This window comes from Octopus bimaculoides, chromosome 3 (genome assembly GCF_046866305.1).
Source record: "Octopus bimaculoides isolate indiv1 chromosome 3, ASM4686630v1, whole genome shotgun sequence".
NCBI classification, from domain to species: domain Eukaryota; kingdom Metazoa; phylum Mollusca; class Cephalopoda; order Octopoda; family Octopodidae; genus Octopus; species Octopus bimaculoides.
In genome coordinates this window covers 153,258,211-153,277,039 of record NC_142930.1, presented here as the reverse complement: position 1 = coordinate 153,277,039, position 18,829 = coordinate 153,258,211, and the positions used below count along the sequence as shown (strand labels likewise).

Below are 18,829 nucleotides of genomic sequence, written 5' to 3'. Positions count from 1 at the left end.
GATTGCAAGTCTGTTTAATTATATTCTCCATTTAATCAGTTATGTTCATTGAATGCTATTGAGATATCATACCCAAGATATTTGATGTTACCTAGAATTTATATTTTTTAAATGATGTGATGTGAGATATAATTGGTTACTGTTGTTTAGTCTAAGGTTAGCACAGTTGAGATCTAAGTTTATGATGAAAGGCATTCCAGTCACAATGATCCTATTTTTTGTATATTGGGAGTTATATTATCCAATGTAGCCTTCTTTACAGAAGATGGTAGAGTATGAGTTAAAGGAGTTTTGGTTGCTATTTCTAGCAAGTTAAGTATCTGGCAAGAGTCTCTCACTTGGTGTTTTTATCCCTTTTGTTACCATTGTGGCAATTAAATTTGAAAATAATAGAGTTTAGTAAAATAATTTTAATTATTAAGCTGGTATTTGGAACATAAATTGATTTCAAATTCTGGCACAAGGCCAGCAATTTCAGGGGAGGGTATCAATTACATCAATACCAGTGTTCAATTGGTACTTATTTTATCAACTCCAAAAGGATGAAAGGCAAAGTCAACCCCTGCAGCATATGAACTCTAAAGGTAAAGTCAGAAGAAATGCTACAAAGCAATTTTTCTGGTGCAATAATGATTCTGCCAGACACCACCTTTATTTGGAATAGAGATTAACAAGAAACTTTGATAGAAGATTCTAATTCGTATCTCTTTAAAACAGGAAGAATCAGAGGCAGTCTCAGGTAGGTTGGTATCAAAGGGGTTTAAAGTGTGATTACCTGTCTGGCTTAGTCAATGACAAGTAAGTTATTTAGTAAACATTGAGGTAGGTGAGGAAGCTGATATCCTTTGCAGTACTTACCTTGAAAACAAGGAAGACAACCCAGTCTACACGTGACTGACTTCCCATTCAATAATTTAGCCAGATGACGTGGTTTCCATGATGAGGCTGGCCAGTGTGAAATCATGTTACAGAACACTAATGGTCTATTTAATGTAGAAGATTCCACAAGATGTGATGTTGTCAGAATATCCTTTCTACTCTCTGCAATCCTATTTAGACAGACATTTCCATCCATAATTCGTTCAATACTCTAGAGAAAAATAAGAACATCATTGGTTTTTAAATCAATCTTTTTGATACAATATGGGCGCAACATAGTCACTTGACTTGATTTTAGAATATAATAGTGTTTGAATAAAAAATATAAAAAGAAGTGAGTCCTCTGGATATTACTGCCTTGAGTCTTAGGACTCATATGGCAGATTATTCAGTTCCCTTGGCATATAAGTGACCAGGATCACAAGATTCCCACTGAATGGGATTCAGGGTTACTCATTTACGACTGAGAAGACTGGAACAATGCAAGATAAAGTGTTTTGCTCAAGAACTCAACACACCACCTGGTTAAGAAATTGAAACCACAATCATGCAATTGTAAGTACAACACTAGGCCATGTGCCTTCACAATTAATTACAGGCAGAGATTTACTTTGTGTTTAATTTTATATACAGATAAAAGACAAAGTTGACTCCTTATCTCAGTGGGATTTCATATATCATTATAGCTAAAAGCAGAAACAGATTTTCTGTTAGTAAAATACAGTCCAGCAGCTAAGTTTGTCTCATACCTGTTGACATTACAGAAATTCTGTTCTCTTTATCTATTTTTGGTTCTCAAACAATAAATCTCATTTTTGCAGTGGCCTTAAATGAATCAATGTTTTATATTAAAATGAAAAAATCAGTGAGACCCATTCACTTGCTAAAATATTAATGTTACTCCAAGTGCAATATTTTAAGCATAAATGTTCTCATTTTCCTAAATGAATGGAGTACCAGAGACTAACAGTGTCTTTTCATACACTGTCGCAACATAGTTTACATGAAGTCTTCAATTTTATTTTATTTCACCATAAACTCTATGCATTTGATAATATGGATCACTTAAAGTGGATGGAACTTGTGGAAGAGCAAGATCCAGGAAGACACGGGATGAAGTACTGAAGGCCTATTTCAAGGCACTGAGCCTTACAAAACAGATGACAAAGGACAAAGATATCTGGCGCCTTGCTATACTCAATAAGACTTGCACACCATTGCAGAACTGATATCCGAAACCACCTTGGTTAATGCTCCAAGCTGAAGAGGGCTTTGTCTTGCGAATTACTTGGTAACCCTGTCGGTGCTGGTTGCACATAAAAGACCTGTACCAATGCCATGTAAAAGGCACCTCTACCAGTGTCACGTAAACAGCACCTGTGTCGATGCCATATATAAAGCATCTGTGCTGGTACCATGTAAAAAGCACCCAGTACACTCTGTAAAGTGGTTCAGCAGTTAAACTGACCATAAATATTCTACCTCTTTTATAGATATTTTCGATCTAGTTTGGATTCTTTGCAATCAAATTTGAATTTTTCAAAGGAACTTTGTAAGACAAGCTAAAACGCAGAAAACGGTAGAAAGTAGGAGTCTCCATCCCCGAAAGAATATTCGATGACCACAAATCAATTCGAAGCTACTTCCCCGAAATTGGTGCTCAAGCCTTGAAAAAAAAAAAAAAAAAAAAAAAAAGAGTCAAACTACGTCAGCCATAAGGGAATACATGTCTGTCTTATTTAACTCGTCCAATGGAGCCCACTGTTACTCGAACTTCGATCTAACCCTGAGCGTGGGACAACAAACTCGAGTTGGATAAACTCGAATAGTAAGCTCTTTAATCTTTATAACTGTTTTATGAAGTCACTTTTTTTTGTTAAAAAACTGTTCAATTTGTAGCTCCTCAAAGCGAAAGGGCTGGTTCTTTTAATGTCACTTTTGGGTAAAGTTCGAATAGAAAGCCCAAATAGCATAGTTCTTGAAGGAAAACTCTGCAGCTATCAAGAACTTATGAGCATTACTTTTGCATAATACTATTACTAACAGCAATTCACCATACGTAGGCATAAAGGAAAAAAATGAGCTCATACTAATCCTGATATCAAGACCTGCCTGAATGTGTCCACGTGTTATCCAAGACACGTGCATGCCATGTACAACAGACAGTCTAGTTAAGACATACCACAGGGGGAGGAAGGATGTAGCATAAACCCGCGCTTTAAAGCAATTTTATGCAATTTTGGGGGGAGGGGGAGGGGTGAAATTACCCTTATGATCAGCAATTGTTGATTTAAATCAAACAAGGTTTATTAGCTATCCTGAGATAAGGCTTTTTAAATTTTCCCAACTGATATTTCTCGAAAAAAAGTTGCAGTTTGTGAAAATGTATAAATTATTTTGAATGAACAGTTCAAGCATACGCAAAAAATAGAGAAAGAATGATCTCCGCTTGTTCAGACAGGTCGACGCAACGGAGCATCTTTTGGTAGAAGCTATCGTAGTGTTCAGGAGTTATTTCATCAAACTTTTCAGATATCAATTGGTAAAGCTCCGGCTCGTTCTTTGCCTCGCCTTGGATAACCGAGTGTTTCCAAACGGAGAAAATGTTCTCAATTGGGTTTAGGAAAGGCGAATATGGAGGCAGAAAGAACATGGTAATGCCAAGTTCCTTAATAGTATCTGCCAGTCCATGATAATGGTGGATCCTGGCGTTATCAAGGATGAAGACAGGATTGTTGGTTTCGTTGTGGGTGCACCGTTGGTGAATCTCGATCAAACATTCTTTGAACCTTTCTCCGTTTATGTCCGTTTCAAAAACTTGATGAAAAATCATCCCATATCGATTCATGGCTGCAACAACCGAGATATTTCGGCTGCGTGCAGCCGGAACAGAGATATATAGGGAGTTTCCGAACTGGGCTCGCCCCTTTCTAGGACACGTCACCACTGCAAACTCCACTTCGTCGAGGAACACAAAGTTTCGGTCGTATAAATCCTCTGATCGTTGGCAAAACAATTGAGCATATTCCATTCGCAGGTTCAAAGCCCGTTCATTGTTTCTCTTCATAGGAACTGTAACGAGAGCCTTAAATGAAAAACAGACATGTAAGTGCAAAAACTAAGTGAAATTATAATTTTCTAACTGGCCATAGTGAATGAAAACCGACTGCGGTTGTATACATGAAATGTGGCAAACCTCTGCATATGTCATTTTCTATTGTTTAAATTCTTATTTCAATGAATACGTTCCCACCTCTCTCAAAGAATAAAACGATAAAGGAATGAAAGGGCATACCTTCAATGTGTAGTGGAATTCTTTCAGTACCCTGTCAACACAGCTGATGCTGACTTTGACTCCGAGCTCCTCTTGAACACGGGATTTGATGTCTTGCAGACGTAGTAAGCAATTAGCATCTACCCATGACAAGATGATCTCTTTCTGTTCATGTGTGAGAATAGATCTCTTGTCTCCGCCTCTTTTTCTGGCAGCAGAAGAACCAGTCTCGTTGAAACGTTTGATTATGTTCCAAACAGTGGTGTATTTAAGGGAAAAATGTCGTGCGATATCCTTTACACCCATTCCGGAGCGTGATTTTTCGCAAATTCTTCTTCGTTTGTCGTCGGAAATCTGGGTATAAATCTTTCGGTTCATGACGAAAATTGAGAGCGTATGTATGCAATGAGCAGAAAAGTTAAATGTAATTGGACAATCAGGACCATCAGCTTTGAATACAAATTTTATAATGAACGGGCTGATAAACATACACGCGTTGTCATTTCACCATTCCCACGTGGACGCATTCAGGCAGGTCGTTATATCAGGATTAGTATGAGCTCATTTTTTTCTTTATGCCTACGTATGGTGAATTGCTCTTAGTAATAGTATTATGCAAAAGTAATGCTCATAAGTTCTTGATAGCTGCAGAGTTTTCATTCGAGAACTATGCTATTTGAACTTTATCCAAGAATGACCTTAAAAGAACCAGTCTGTTCACTTTGAGGAGCTGCAAATTGAACAATTTTTTAACAAAAAAAATTGACTTCATAAAACGGTTAGAATGAGCAAAGAGCGTACTATTCGAGTTTATCCAACTCGAGTTTGTTGTCCCAAACTCAGGGTTAGATCGAAGTTCGAGTAACAGTGGGCTCTACTGGACGAGTTAGATAAGATAGACATGTATTCCCTTACGGCTGATGTAGTTTGATTTTTCTTTCTTTTTTTTTTTTTTTCTCAAGGCTTGAGCACCAATTTCGAGAAACTAGCTTCGAATCGATTTGTGGTCATCGAATATTCTTTCGAGGATGAAAACTCCTACTTTCTACCGTTTGCAAACACTTCAGCGCATGCCTGTTGACCGTTTTCTGCGTTTTAGCTTGTCTAACAAAGTCCCTTTGAAAAATTCAAATTTGATTCAATTTGCAAAAAATTCGGATCTATTTTAAAACGGGGGCCACAGTTTTCATTAATGTTTTACGTAGTGTTTTTGGTACCGAAAGACTTTCAAACTTCGTATACTTATCTATTTTCGGATCTATTTTAAAACGGGAGCCACAGTTTTCATTAATGTTTTACGTAGTGTTTTTGGTACCGAAAGACTTTCAAACTTCGTATACTTATCTATTTTGTGTTATAGAACAGAAAAATATTTTTGTATTCCAATTTATTTCATGTAAAAAATTGTCTTATTTCGATAATTTCAACCAATCACTGACAAGTATTCAGTTGTTTGCAAAAAATTCAAATTTGATTGCAAAGAATTCAAACTAGATCGAAATCATCGATAAGTTCAAACTAGCGAGAACTGGTTTCTCACATCTCCCCTACAATGTTATTCCAAAAATAGATAATCACATCAATGGAATCTCGAAGCTACGAGATAATGCAGGATTAATTCAAAATGATGTGAATAAATAAACTTTAGATTTGATAACGTAGGCAGAAATATTTAGCTGCAATAGTTTCAGCAACTTCACTTAAGTCGATATTTTTACGAACAGAATGAATGTCTCAGTCTCTCATATTTCCTTAATATATAAATGCAAGGTAATCAACCTCTGCGTGATTGTTTGACCACTAGAAGTTGCTACCACATCTCTCAAATAACACCCTACTGTTTTGGTAAAAAAGAAGAGGACACACTAAATAATGTTGTCTTATATACCCCTAAAAGGACGGGTTGGTCACGGGTGGAATATCTCTGACCGTACATCTCTTTAACCATAGTTAATCTGGGCAAAAATTTTATACATAAAATTGTTGAAGAACAGCAATATTTCGGATAAACAATTAAAACCACCAAACAAAGGAATCCAGTACAACAAATAGCATCGGTATACATACAAGAAGTGTGGAAATATTTAGGTTTTGTAAAATTATTTACTGTTTTTGCAGATGTGGAATTGAGTTCTTCCCTCTTAAAAGATGTAAACAAATAAGTAGAGGTCACTTCCGGTGTTGACGGTAGTGACATCATCGATAAACAAGCATGGCCGGCGACAGCTTTCGAGAATTTGTTATGAATGGAAATTTCACTGAATTGAAGAAAATACTTGAAGAAAATAAAGATTTATTGTTGAAGGTGGACGAGGTAAGTACTCGGCGATGTTTTCAAGGTATTATTTCGCTGGTTGTAGGAATTTATAAGCAACTACATTGTTACGATGTGTCATAGTATAGCATGAGTAAGCGTTTCCTAATGTTATGCCTAAAACAACAAAGCCAGCTTTATGAGCAATCATTGATACAACAGCCACATATTACTTGTGCTTATTTTCATTGCTGCGGTTAAAAAATTAAAGTCTATCCCCACACGAGTTGAACTTAGAACAACGACCTCACCAAACTATATGTGCTTCGACTTTATGAGTTTGAACAATAGAGGTATAATAGTACATTAATATTCTACAGCTGTTCTTGTAAATAATATGTCTCAGCAGACAAGTTTTAGTTTTTACATTATCCTTTTATTCGAAGCATTTTAATTTTCTCTCTTGAAGAAGTGGGTATATTCGAAACAGCGGCACTCACGTCTCTCTACATTATACAGATTTTCTCATCCTATATCCTATACATACCTGAAAATCTGACTCTGAAATAATTGCTAATAAATGTGCTTTTTTTTTTTTCGTGTTTTACATTAGCTATCATTCTCCATGGCATTGCTAACTACTAGACTATTTTTTGAGATAGGATGTAAAAAATAAAATCGTCTCTAGCAGATTTGAACCGCTAGACATTGTATTAAGTATGATAAAGAAGCAATACGGTTATCTACTACCTATTGAATGTCTATCCTTTCAACTATAGTCATAAAGCCTGATTACATCGACCCCAGTGCTCGGCTGGTACTTATTTCATTGATCACGAAAGGATGAACGGTAAAGTCAGCTTCGGTGGAATTTGAAATCAGAACGGAAAGATAGACGAAATGTCACTAAGTATTTGTCAGGCGGGCAAACGATTCTGCTAACCCGACGCATTCTACTGATTAAATAATAATAATAAACAACTAGGTCTTTATCCGTCTCTACGTTGTCGGTGAAAATATTTGTTAATCATGTACGTACCTTTTTTTTTAACAGTAGACTTATATAGTGAAAGTCTCGTTAGTTACTATGGTGACAACAGTCTCTCTCTCTCTCTCGCTCTCAATAACAACATGATATTGTTGTGAGTCTTTTTAAAGTATATGTTGCATTGTCTTTATGTTGAACTATGTTGAAACACACACACACACAATCAAAAAAATAAGTATAGTGTTATATAGTGGAAGTTTTTTTTTTTTTAAGCTGTGTTGTGTTGTCTCTATGTTGAAAGACATAAAACACACAACCAAAAAAATAACCATCGTTATATAATGACGGCCTTTTTTCATTTTGAAGCTGTGTTGTTTTGACAACTTGCACTTAAAATTCCTGCATTTTTAATCAAAACTTGCTAGTTACAATGGTGATGACACTACCTATCTCTCTATCTTTCTCTCTCTCTCTCTCTCTCTCTCTCTCTCACTCACTATTTTTTCTCAACAACTTTTTCTCCTCTTTTTCTAAAAATACATTGTAACATATATTTTGATTCCTCCCCCTCTTTCCCTTACTCTGATAGATGCTGTGACAGACAGACTGACAGAGATCCACTTCTCTTTTATTATAAGTCCTTTGTTTTCAGAGAAAATGTAATAGTGAATGAATCCGTTGTCCAGTTTAACACTATTACCTAACACCTTGGATACCTTAGCAACATCTCCATTGCATGCATTCCAGCCACATCTGTTTAAAAACACCCATCTCTCTCCCTTCCATCAGTCGCTCAGATGCTATTAAAGATTATGAGTACTGCTTCTTCTGCTAACGAAAATAAAACTGAATTGAATCAGCTTTTGTTTGAAAATTCCAGTGGAATTCAAATTCACAAGCACAACTCTAGCCACTACATAGGTTTTTGTACATTTTCCATATTTTTTTTTTTTTTTTTGTACATTATCCATATTATTCTTACCACCTGTAATGTTGGGAACTGTAGGTATTAGCCTTTTTACTGCAAACCTAAATTTCATGGTGCCAGTGGTATGTGAAAAGACATTCGGGCGAGATCGTTGCCAGTGCCGCTGGACTGGCTCCTGTGCAGGTGGCACCTAAAATGCACCATTTCAAGCGTGGCTGTTGCCAGTACCTCCTGACTGGCCCTCGTGCCGGTGGCACGTAAAAGCACTCACTACACTCTTGGAGAGGTTGGTGTTAGGAAGGGCATCCAGCTGTAGAAACTCTGCCAGATCAGATTGGAGCCTGGTGTAGCCACCTGGTCCACCAGTCCTCAGTCAAATCGTCCTACCAATGCTAGCATGGAAAGCGGATGTTAAACGATGATGATTTCAGTAATGATGATATCTATCACAAACTAGAATTAATATTTACTGCAAGTTACCTTGCCTCAATAATCTTCACGTATCTCAAAAAAAGATATAGTTTCAAATATGACACATCTCAACAAAAGATAGTTTGGTGTATAAAACTGCTTTCCATAGCTAAGCATAATGAGATTTTGAGTCGATATATCTGATTTCCACAGTAAAAGGGCTAATCAATTAAAACCTACCATTTGTAAGGTTTTGATTGAACTATTTTGACATGATGAGGCTGGAGAAGATAAGGTGGTTTTAGTCAGTTAATCATGATCTGAGCCACTGCTATTGCAACCCAATTATTAAACTAAATAATCTGTATTAATTTGTTAATTGGAAGTGTAATCTTCTAAACCTTCTTATCAGGTGGATAAGTAATTGGGAATAATTTTATAAAAAGAAATGTAACCATAAGCCTTCTTATCGGCTGTTTATGAGGAAATAATGGTTTCAGCCAGAATAACATTTTGTTGTTGTTGTTGTTGTATAGCCATAGGTCAGTCAGTTCAGCAACTATGTATAAGTCATAGATCAAGTGCTTCAGATACACACATCATGTTCTTTGCGGAGGAACAATATTGTGTACTCCAACGTAATGTGTGCAAAATTTGGGTATGTTCACTTGTTTTCCTCAATGTTCCATACAGTCTGGTGGTGTCTACAGCAGAGACAGGCAAAGTAGGCTCACTTGAAGTGTAACAACTGTTGTTCCTCTACACTTATCGTTGGTAGTGTGTATCTCAGTTCAGTGCCTGAGATTAACCCTTTTGATACCAATCTGCCTGATAAGACCATTTCAAGTTGTATGATACCAACTTTCTGTTTTAATTAACACTCTTGTTACTGTATTTACTTTGAGATGTTCTGTATTTCTTTCAATTAATTTTAAACATAACAAAGAATTTAGTAAAATAACTTAGTTATCATTAAGCTAATGTTAGGAACATAAATTGTGTCTAAGGTTTGGTGGAAGATTTTAATTCAGAACTATTGAAAACAAGACATTTGCACTACAGAGCTAGAGGCAGTTTCAGCCGGCTTAGTATCAAAAGGGTTAAAGTTCTAAATACCTGCTTAATAATGACAAAGTTATTTTACAAAATTCTTTATTATATTTGAAATTAATTGAAACAAAGGCAGTGTATTTCAATAGAAATATAGTAACAAAAGGGTTATATTATTAATGTTGCTATTTTTGTATCTGTGATTTTCATATTTGATGTAGTTATAGGAGTGGTGATGAAGTGATTGTACAGGAATAGTCCTGCTTAGAACTTGTTGCAGAAACAAATTGTATTGCTCACATATCCAGATAGTCTTTCATGTTGAGTACTTCTTTTTATTTTTCATCGTAATGTTGAGGTATATGCTGTTTTGTGTTTTCTGTAGTTTTAGGATGCAGAAAGAATTCATGATGGATTTAATGTGTTATTTTTGTAAACCAGATTGTTTTGTTTGATTGTGTTGACTGAATGTGATAGATGAATGTGCTCTGTGAGCATGTGCCTTTTGATTTTTTTGATTTTTATTATGTCTTCTAATTTGTGCTGTGAATGTTCTAGAAGTGTTGTATTTTTGTCTTTTGTGTGTGTATGTGTGTTTTATTGAGCATGATGTTTACTTTCACATCAAATACAATTAATCATCACTCATTAGTGTTGTTGACAAGAAGGGAGGTGGTGGAGTTCTTAGGCGTTATTTTAAGCCTGTTTGTTATGGGTAGCTGATGTAGGTTTAGTTTTGTTGTACAGCTATGTCTAGGGAGTGATGGAAGGATGTGACAGTGGTGGACTGCCCCTATAACTCAAAGAGCCAACCTTGCAACACTGTGTCATGCTAATTCTGTTTGGGAATTACATTAATGATACAAGTATCTGGGGAATATTCAGCCACTTACACTATAATATAATGAATGAGTAATTCAGTTGATCAAATAATAAAAATCCATCGTCAAAGTTCAGGTAGAGTTGGGGCTTAAAAGTATTATGCAGATACATTCATGTTATGAGTCAAATAATGAATGTAAAAATGTTCAAGTTTGACTGACTCAGCAAGATTGTTTGTTTTTTTCATGACTTCAGTTTTCTTTCTTTTCTCTGTAAAGGGGGACAACTGAATGAAGTGACGTATCATTTTCCAACTGGGATTGTCCTTTGCTTCTGAATGTAACTGCACAATTTTTCTTCTACCATTGTGTATGTGATGTTGCTCATGTTCATTCTCTCTCTCTCATCATAATATTGCAGCTTTGATTTCCTTTTCATTACAGAGTGGCCGACTTCCATTACACTGGGCAGTTTCACAAGGACACTCCGAAATAGCAGATTATCTTCTAGATCTTGGCACACCAGTTGATTTTAAAGACGAGGTAATACAACTTTTGTTTCGTATTTTACAGAGAGCAAGAGGGAGGGGGTGGAGGAATGGAGTATCATCATTGCTTATGAAATAATTAGATAGCTGAAAAAAGATAGCAGGTGTTTTGGGTCACAGAGGAACCTGAAATTCAATAGAATTTTAGAGCTTCCATTGGTCAAATGAACTGTGCCTCTGCACATGTATGCACAGACCTGAGGATGATCGACAGTTTCCCATGCATGAGAATTCTCTGTTGCACACTATATCTGATTCTTATTATGCTCGTTTTTTTTCACATCTCGTTGTACTTCATCATTCATGTATTTTAGCATCCAGAGAAGTCTGCTTGCTTCATTTCTTTCCAGCTGTTTCATCTCCCCATTTGCTGCAAATGTTTTAGCATGTATTAATGCTTCATCAGTGACTCAGTACTCACATTTTCTCCACATATACTCAAACACACGCACGCATGTCAGATTCATATATATTATAAAAAACCTGTATTTTGTTTCCATCTATTTCCAGTCAGGATGGACACCTCTCATGATAGCAGTGTCTGCTGGTCGTCCAAAGATTGTCAACAGCCTTATTCACCGTAGGGCTGACATCAATGCTGTCAACAACAATGGCCAATGTTCTTTACACTATGCAGTCTCTAAAAACAGATATGAGGTAATATATTGATGCTCACAATGTTTGTTTCACAGTCGCAAGGTCCCATGTTTAATCCTACTCTGCATTGTCTTAAGCATGCATCTTTTTGCCATACTTTCAGGTCAGTCTCAACCCTGGGAATTAAATTGGGGAGACAGTGAGTGACAATGCTGAATTTTAAAAATTACAAGTAGAGTTCATTTGAAGAGCATCCAACTGGTTCAGCTTGAAGAGTATGTTAATAGTAAACGTTTCAATGGAATACTTAGCCACCAACACATTAACCTTTCATTTCCTGTACAATAGAGTACTGTACAGAATTGCATGCAACATGTGATATCACAAGAAATGTACTAACCTTGTTTATAAGAAGGAAATGTGGAACTTTCTAATATAAGGGGAAAAAACTCTTATCCCGTTTCTATCATTCATTTCTGTTTTTTATTGGAATCCTTACAGAATTGGGCTTTTGACTTCGTACACTTTCAGCAGGATGTTATGAATTAATTCAGTTGAGCCAAATAGCTGAACACTCATCCTCAATACCATTGAAGATCTGTTTTATTTATGAGTGGATACAATGTATTATGGGTATGCTTTTTTGATGTGTGTGTAACCTGTAGATTGCAGAATATTACTTGATTCCAGTTGCTGCTATGATAAGATATTTTTGAAGTGTCTGTTCATAGAGGATGCAAATCTCTTCTGAATGGTATTAGATTTAGATGACATCTGATGACAGAAAAATACTGGAAAGTGTTGCAACGTATTATTTGTTGCCTTTATCATATTCATTTATTATATAACCTGAAGGTAATTCCAGATAGACAGTCCGCTTAAATATTATTTTGGTTTGTTTTTTTTTTAACAGATAGCTGAATGCTTGTTGAACAACAAAGCTGCACCCAATATAGCAGATTGGATGGGCAGCACTCCACTACACCGAGCAGCTTCAAAAGGCCACACAAATATTGTTACTTTACTTCTACAGCACAAAGCTAATGTGAACTATGCAGATCGTGAAGGCAACACACCACTGTAAGTTTACATCGACTTTATGATGCAGAGCTCCATTAATTCATTTCAACATTTCATTAACCCTTTTGATACGAATCTGCCTTTGGTTCTATGATACAAAGTTCTTGCTATGATTAATTGATCTAAATTAAAACTTCCCATCAAAATTTCATGTTAATTTCTGTTCCAAACATCACCTTAAGAATAACTTCAAATTTTGGTCCAAATCCAGCAATATCAGGAGAGGGGTTAAGTAGATTACATCAACCCTGGTACTTAACTTATTGACCCCGAAAAGATGAAAGGCAAAGTTGACCTAGGCAGAATGTGAAGACATGAAATACCGCTAAGCATTTCACCCACGTACTAACAATTCTTTTAAACACCACCTTAATAATGACAAAGTTATTTTACTAAATTCTCCATTATCAATAATATTAATATGCCAACTTTTTGTTTTTGTACGTATGCACCTTTGGTGTGTGTCACACTTACTTTAAAAGAAGTGATTGGTAAAGTGGGAGAGAAGAGGACAGAGAGACAGTGAATGGTGACAGCATTCGTTTTGTGTTTTTAAATGTTTATCAGTATTTTCAGAGTAGACTGATACATGCATCGCAAGAAAATTAGATACATAGATACATACACACATTGTTAAATTAAAAGCGGGAGAGAGGAGGGACACAGAAGAAGTGAGATAGACAGTAGATACATCATCATCATCATCATCGTTTAACGTCCGCTTTCCATGCTAGCATGGGTTGGACAATTTGACTGAGGACTGGTGAAACCGGATGGCAACACCAGGCTCCAATCTAATTTGGCAGAGTTTCTACAGCTGGATGCCCTTCCTAACGCCAACCACTCAGAGAGTGTAGTGGGTGCTTTTACGTGTCACCCGCACGAAAACGTCCACGCTCGAAATGGTGTCTTTTATGTGCCACCCGCACAAGAACCAGTCCAGGGGCACTGGCAACGATCTCGCTCAAAAACCCTACAAGGCCAGTCAGGCGGTACTGGCAACGGTCATGCTCAAGATGGTACATCTTATGTGCCACCCGCACAAGAGCCAGTCCAGGGGCCCTGGCAACGATCTCACTTGGCTTGCCGGGTCTTCTCACGCACAGCACATTTCCAAAGGTCTCGGTCAGTAGTCATCGCCTCGGTGAGGCCCAATGTTCGAAGGTCTTGCCTCACCACCTCAGCCTAGGTCTTCCTGGGCCTACCTCTTCCACGGGTTCCCTCAACTGTCAGGGAGTGGCACTTTTTCACGCAGCTATCCTCATTCATTCTCACCACATGTCCAAACCAGCGCAATCGTCTCTCTTGCACACCACTACTGATGCTTCTTCAGTAGTGGTGTGCAAGAGAGACGATACATAAACACATTGTTAAATCAAAGACAAATAACTACAGCAAATATTAGATGCCACTTTCACTTTTCATTATCACACAAGGATAAAATTAACTCGCAAGTGGCTGAGTACTCCACAGACATGCATACCATTGACATAGTTCTCAGGGAGATTCAGCCTCACACGGAATATGACAAGGCTGGCCACTTTGAATTACAGCTACAACTCATTTTGGCCAGCTGAGTGGACTGCAGCAAGGTGAAGTAGAGTACCTTGCTCAAGAACACAGTGCACCACAGGGAATCATACTCATGACTTTACAATCGTAGGCCAAATACTCCTTAAAATCCAGAAGAGTGGATAAAATGAATACCAGCAACATTTGGTTTCAGAACTATGAGACACCAAACTTGATACCATAAAACATCTTGATAGGCTTTCTTACCTGGGTCAATTTATTTCAGTCATTATCACAAATGTGAAAATTGTTATTCTTGTAGAGTCACTACAAAGAAATAATTTTGGGGCTTTAAAGAATTTATTTTGATGTATCTAGCATAATAGTCTTGAGATTACTCTGTCATATACATTTTTTTTATAATTCACATCCTGATGCTTACATACCCCAGTCATTACATTTAACCTTTCTGATTCCATATTTCTGTTGAAATAAACTGTGCCTTTGTTTCAATTAATTTTGAAAATAATGAAGAATTTAGTAAAATAATTTTGTTGTTATTAACAACTTAGCATGAAATTTTGAGGGAAAGTCTTAATTTAGATCGCTTTAAAACAGAAAGTGTGTATCATAGAAGCAGGACTAACCTAAGACAGGTTGGTGGCAAGGCGGTTAATTCAGGATTTTGAATTTTATTTCACCTATATTTTTTAATAGACTTGTACTAATTAATTAAATCAATGCCAGTATATTTTAATTTAATTGTGGCTTCAGATAAAAAGTGAACATTGAATCTCTGCTGCCAACTGGGATTGAACTTGTTAATTTTATTGATATCTAAATTGTTCACTTCAAAACAGACATTTTCAATTAATAAAGCTACAATAATTACATGTACTGAACTATTGATTGCATACTAATATAATTACACTCATGTACTGAGACTGTGAATTTTATGCTGTAAGCTAGCTACAATTCTTGTCTCAGTCAATAAATATATCCAAATAGGTCTTGTCTTTGTTTCATTGTCAAGTAATTTTGTTTGAGAACTCAGACACAAAACTGCTGCTCAACAATTTGTAGATTTAAAAGCCATTAATGGATGGGAAATGCAGTTAAGAAAAGCAATAGATATTTTTTTTTTAAAACTACCAATTGTATATTTAATGTCTTCAAAGTCATATTTTTTTTTCCATAAAATGTCAATATTTTCAATGGATTTTCATTAAATATTTCAGTCATTTGGCATGTGAAGAAGAACGAGCTGAAGTGGCTTACATGCTTGTCAGAAATGGAGCACTATTGACAATCTTAAACAAAGTACATGACTCTTTCCTTCTTTTTTTTCTTTTTTCTTTTTTTTTTTTGCAATACATGCAAAGTATTGAATGATTGATAGTAATGATGTAAATTTTGCTTTGCTGAAATTATAGACTGATATAAAGTATTGAGATGTAACAACTTTAAAATATGATAATATAATCTGTCTGTCTTTATAATACAATAAGTAACACTGAACCAGATGTAGCCAGTAAATTATATTACTATTGCAGAGAAATAGATGAAATTTAACATCTTGTTCTATTTTTTTAATATAAGGTTTTACTTACTGCTTTGTACAGCAAACAGTATAATAAAACGAAATCCATGAGTGCTCTCTCAGATTTTAACTTTCAACACCTAATTCTTGGGATGTTATTACCATATTTTCTAGCATATAAGTCAAGTTTTGTTGACTTAAATTTACAACCAAAAATTCCATGTGAAATGCAGCAGGATTTGAAAAGATTGTGATGATGTTTGAATGTTTACACTATATGCTACATCTGTTTGTATGCCAGAAAATATGCCATCACAAACGGTAATAACTAGAATCCATAAAAAACAGAACACCTTGACTTAGAGTAGCATAATAATTTAGTGATATTTTAGGGACTCCATCAGTCAGTGTTTGCCATGCAGCTGCACATGTTTGCACAGGAAAGGCTAGCAGTTGTCCATGCAGCATGCAAGTCTCCTCTCCATACCACCCATGTTTATCTAAGTGAAAGACTACCAATTTGAGCCAATATAGCCTGGCGCCAGCACTATCACAGGCATCACTGTCAGAACACAACCAGAATAGATACCACATCTCATCTGATCCTATGACAGTTTTACTAATCCATCACCCTGGATTGGTACCTTTTCATTGACCTCAAAAGAATAAAAGGCAAAGTTGACCATGGCAGGATTTGAACACCGCGCAGAGAGTTGGAACAAACACTACAAGATATCCTAACCAATATTTTTATCACTCTGCTCCTTCACCTTTGTAATATAGAACAGTGGTATTGACATCATTGTTTTACTGTCTTTTACCATGCTTGTATGGTTACCATATGTATCCCTGTTTTTTTGAAGAGGTACACCACTTGTCAAAGGTGACTAAAGGGATTGGTGAGAGGAAGGACATCCAGCTGTTGTTAAGTGGCAGTGGAGGTTTAAAACAAATGAATAATGGCATCATTGTTTTTTTTCCTTCTAATCTTTGTTGTGCAATGTTTATATTTCTGTGCATGCATGTCGTGTGTGTGTGTGTATCATCATCATCATCGTTTAACGTCCACTTTCCATACTAGCATGGGTTGGATGATTTGACTAAGGACTGGCGAACCAGATGGCTGCACCAAGCCCCAATCTATTCTGGCAGAGTTTCTACACCTGGATGCCCTTTCTAATGCCAACCACTCTGAAAGTGTAGTGATATATATATATATATATATATATATATACACATATATATATAGGTGTGGCTCTATAATAAGCAGCTTGCTTCCCAACCACATGGTTCTGGGTTCAGTCCCACCGTGTGGAACCTTGAACAAGTGTCGTCTACTATAGCCTCAGGCTGACCAAAGCCTTGTTAGTAGACTTTGTAGACGGAAACTGACAGAAGGCTGTCATACATATATATATATATATGATGATATATATATATATATATGTGTGTGTGTGTATAATCATCGTTTAATGTCCATCTTCCATGCATGCATGGGTTGGACACTTGACAGGAGCCAGCTAGGTAGGAAAACTATTTTGGCAGGGTTTTTATGGCTGGATGCCCTTCCTAACTCAAACTACTCTGCAGAGTGGACTCAGTGATTTTTATGTGGCACTAGCACAGGCAAAGTTAGTTTTGGCATGATTTTTACAGCTTATATATATATGTATATATTTATGCGTTTGTGTCTATGTTTGTCCCCCCCCCCAATCACTTGATAACCGATGATGGTACAACTGATAAAATAAGTACTAGGATTAGAAAATAATAAGTTCTAGGGTTGATTTCTTTGACTAAAAAACCCTTTAAAGTGGTGCTCCAGCATGGCTGCAATCAAATTACTGAAACAAGTAAAAGAATATATATCTATGTGTATGTATGTATGTGTGTGTGTGTGTGTATATGTATGTGTATATATTTATTTATTTATTTCTGCTCATTTTTTCAGGAAGAAAAGACTCCTTTAGATCTTGTTCCATTAAAGATCCGTCGCAACTTAAAGAATCTGTCTGATCAAACTATGTAGCTTGCAAGACACAGAAATTTTCAGACATTTGCTAACAATTATGCCAAAATAACAGGCTGATGGAAAACATCGAAATTTCCCTGCAGCTTGTGGTTCCAGTAAAATATGCATTTCATATCTTTATTTTTCCTTTTTTTATAATCAAAGATGGAAAAGGTATTTATTTATGTATAAATGTAACAAAAGGGTAATTTACTAACAAAATTTAATTTTAAAATTCATTCAAAAAGAAAAATAACTGGGTAGATATATTTTATTGTTTTATAATCCTCTGAAAATGCTGTGTCAAACTTTGTAAAGCTTGTTTCTCCATTCCTTCTTATCGGAGTAAAATAATAATATTTCATCAAATGTATCTGAGTTTTCTTCTCCTTTTTTCAAACTGTTTATTTTCTGTCTACTCATCATTATCATTTTATGTCTGCTTTCCATGCTGGTGTGGGTTGGATGGGTCATGATAGTTTCAATCACTTCTTATTTCTTTATTGCCCACAAGGGGCTAAACATAGAGTGGACAAACAAGGACAGACAAAGGGATTAAGTCGAATACATCAACCGCAGTGCGTAACTGGACTTGATTTATCGACCCTGAAAGGATGAAGGACAAAGTCGACCTCGGCAGAATTTGAACTCAGAACGTAACAGCAGACGAAATACCGCTAAGCATTTCGCCCGGCGTGCTAACGTTTCTGCCAGCTCGCCGCCTTGTTTCAATCCCTTCTTATTTAGCATTCCTTCCCTCCTAGACAAGTCAGAGGACCGTGTCTGGCCTGTACATTTCATTTTTGGCTTGTTTTCTTCAGCTGGACCAGATAACCAATCACTGAACAATGTATTACAAAGACAAGAAAATTGACTATTGCTAGGAGAAGGCATGAGGACGGAGCCATTTTAACCTTTTAGCATCTGGCCCAAATA

General features: G+C 36.3%; 2 protein-coding genes across 3 annotated transcripts in view; one reads left to right on the top strand and one right to left on the bottom strand.

Moving 5' to 3' along the window:
- LOC106877815 (HSPB1-associated protein 1) overlaps positions 1–6,381 on the bottom strand; it is a 26,761-nt gene extending 20,380 nt beyond the window's left edge. Inside the window, exons 1-2 of one of the 2 annotated variants that reach the window (XM_052966042.2) lie at positions 6,261–6,381; positions 859–1,090 (exon numbers count right to left, since the gene is read on the bottom strand). In XM_052966042.2, coding sequence (XP_052822002.1) covers positions 859–1,090; positions 6,261–6,353 — 325 coding nt within the window. In that variant the 5' untranslated portion in view covers positions 6,354–6,381. Of the gene's footprint in view, positions 1–858; positions 1,091–4,174; positions 4,643–6,260 lie in introns of those variants that run through there. The other variant, XM_052966041.2, reaches the window with a different exon arrangement.
- On the top strand, positions 6,326–18,266 carry LOC106874381 (uncharacterized). The gene is made up of 6 exons (XM_014922092.3): positions 6,326–6,467; positions 11,050–11,148; positions 11,664–11,810; positions 12,664–12,830; positions 15,581–15,662; positions 17,834–18,266. The coding sequence occupies exons 1-6, from the start codon at positions 6,366–6,368 to the stop codon at positions 17,909–17,911; spliced, it is 675 nt and encodes a 224-aa protein (XP_014777578.1). The 5' UTR covers positions 6,326–6,365; the 3' UTR covers positions 17,912–18,266.
- Positions 18,267–18,829: the final 563 nt, after the last annotated feature.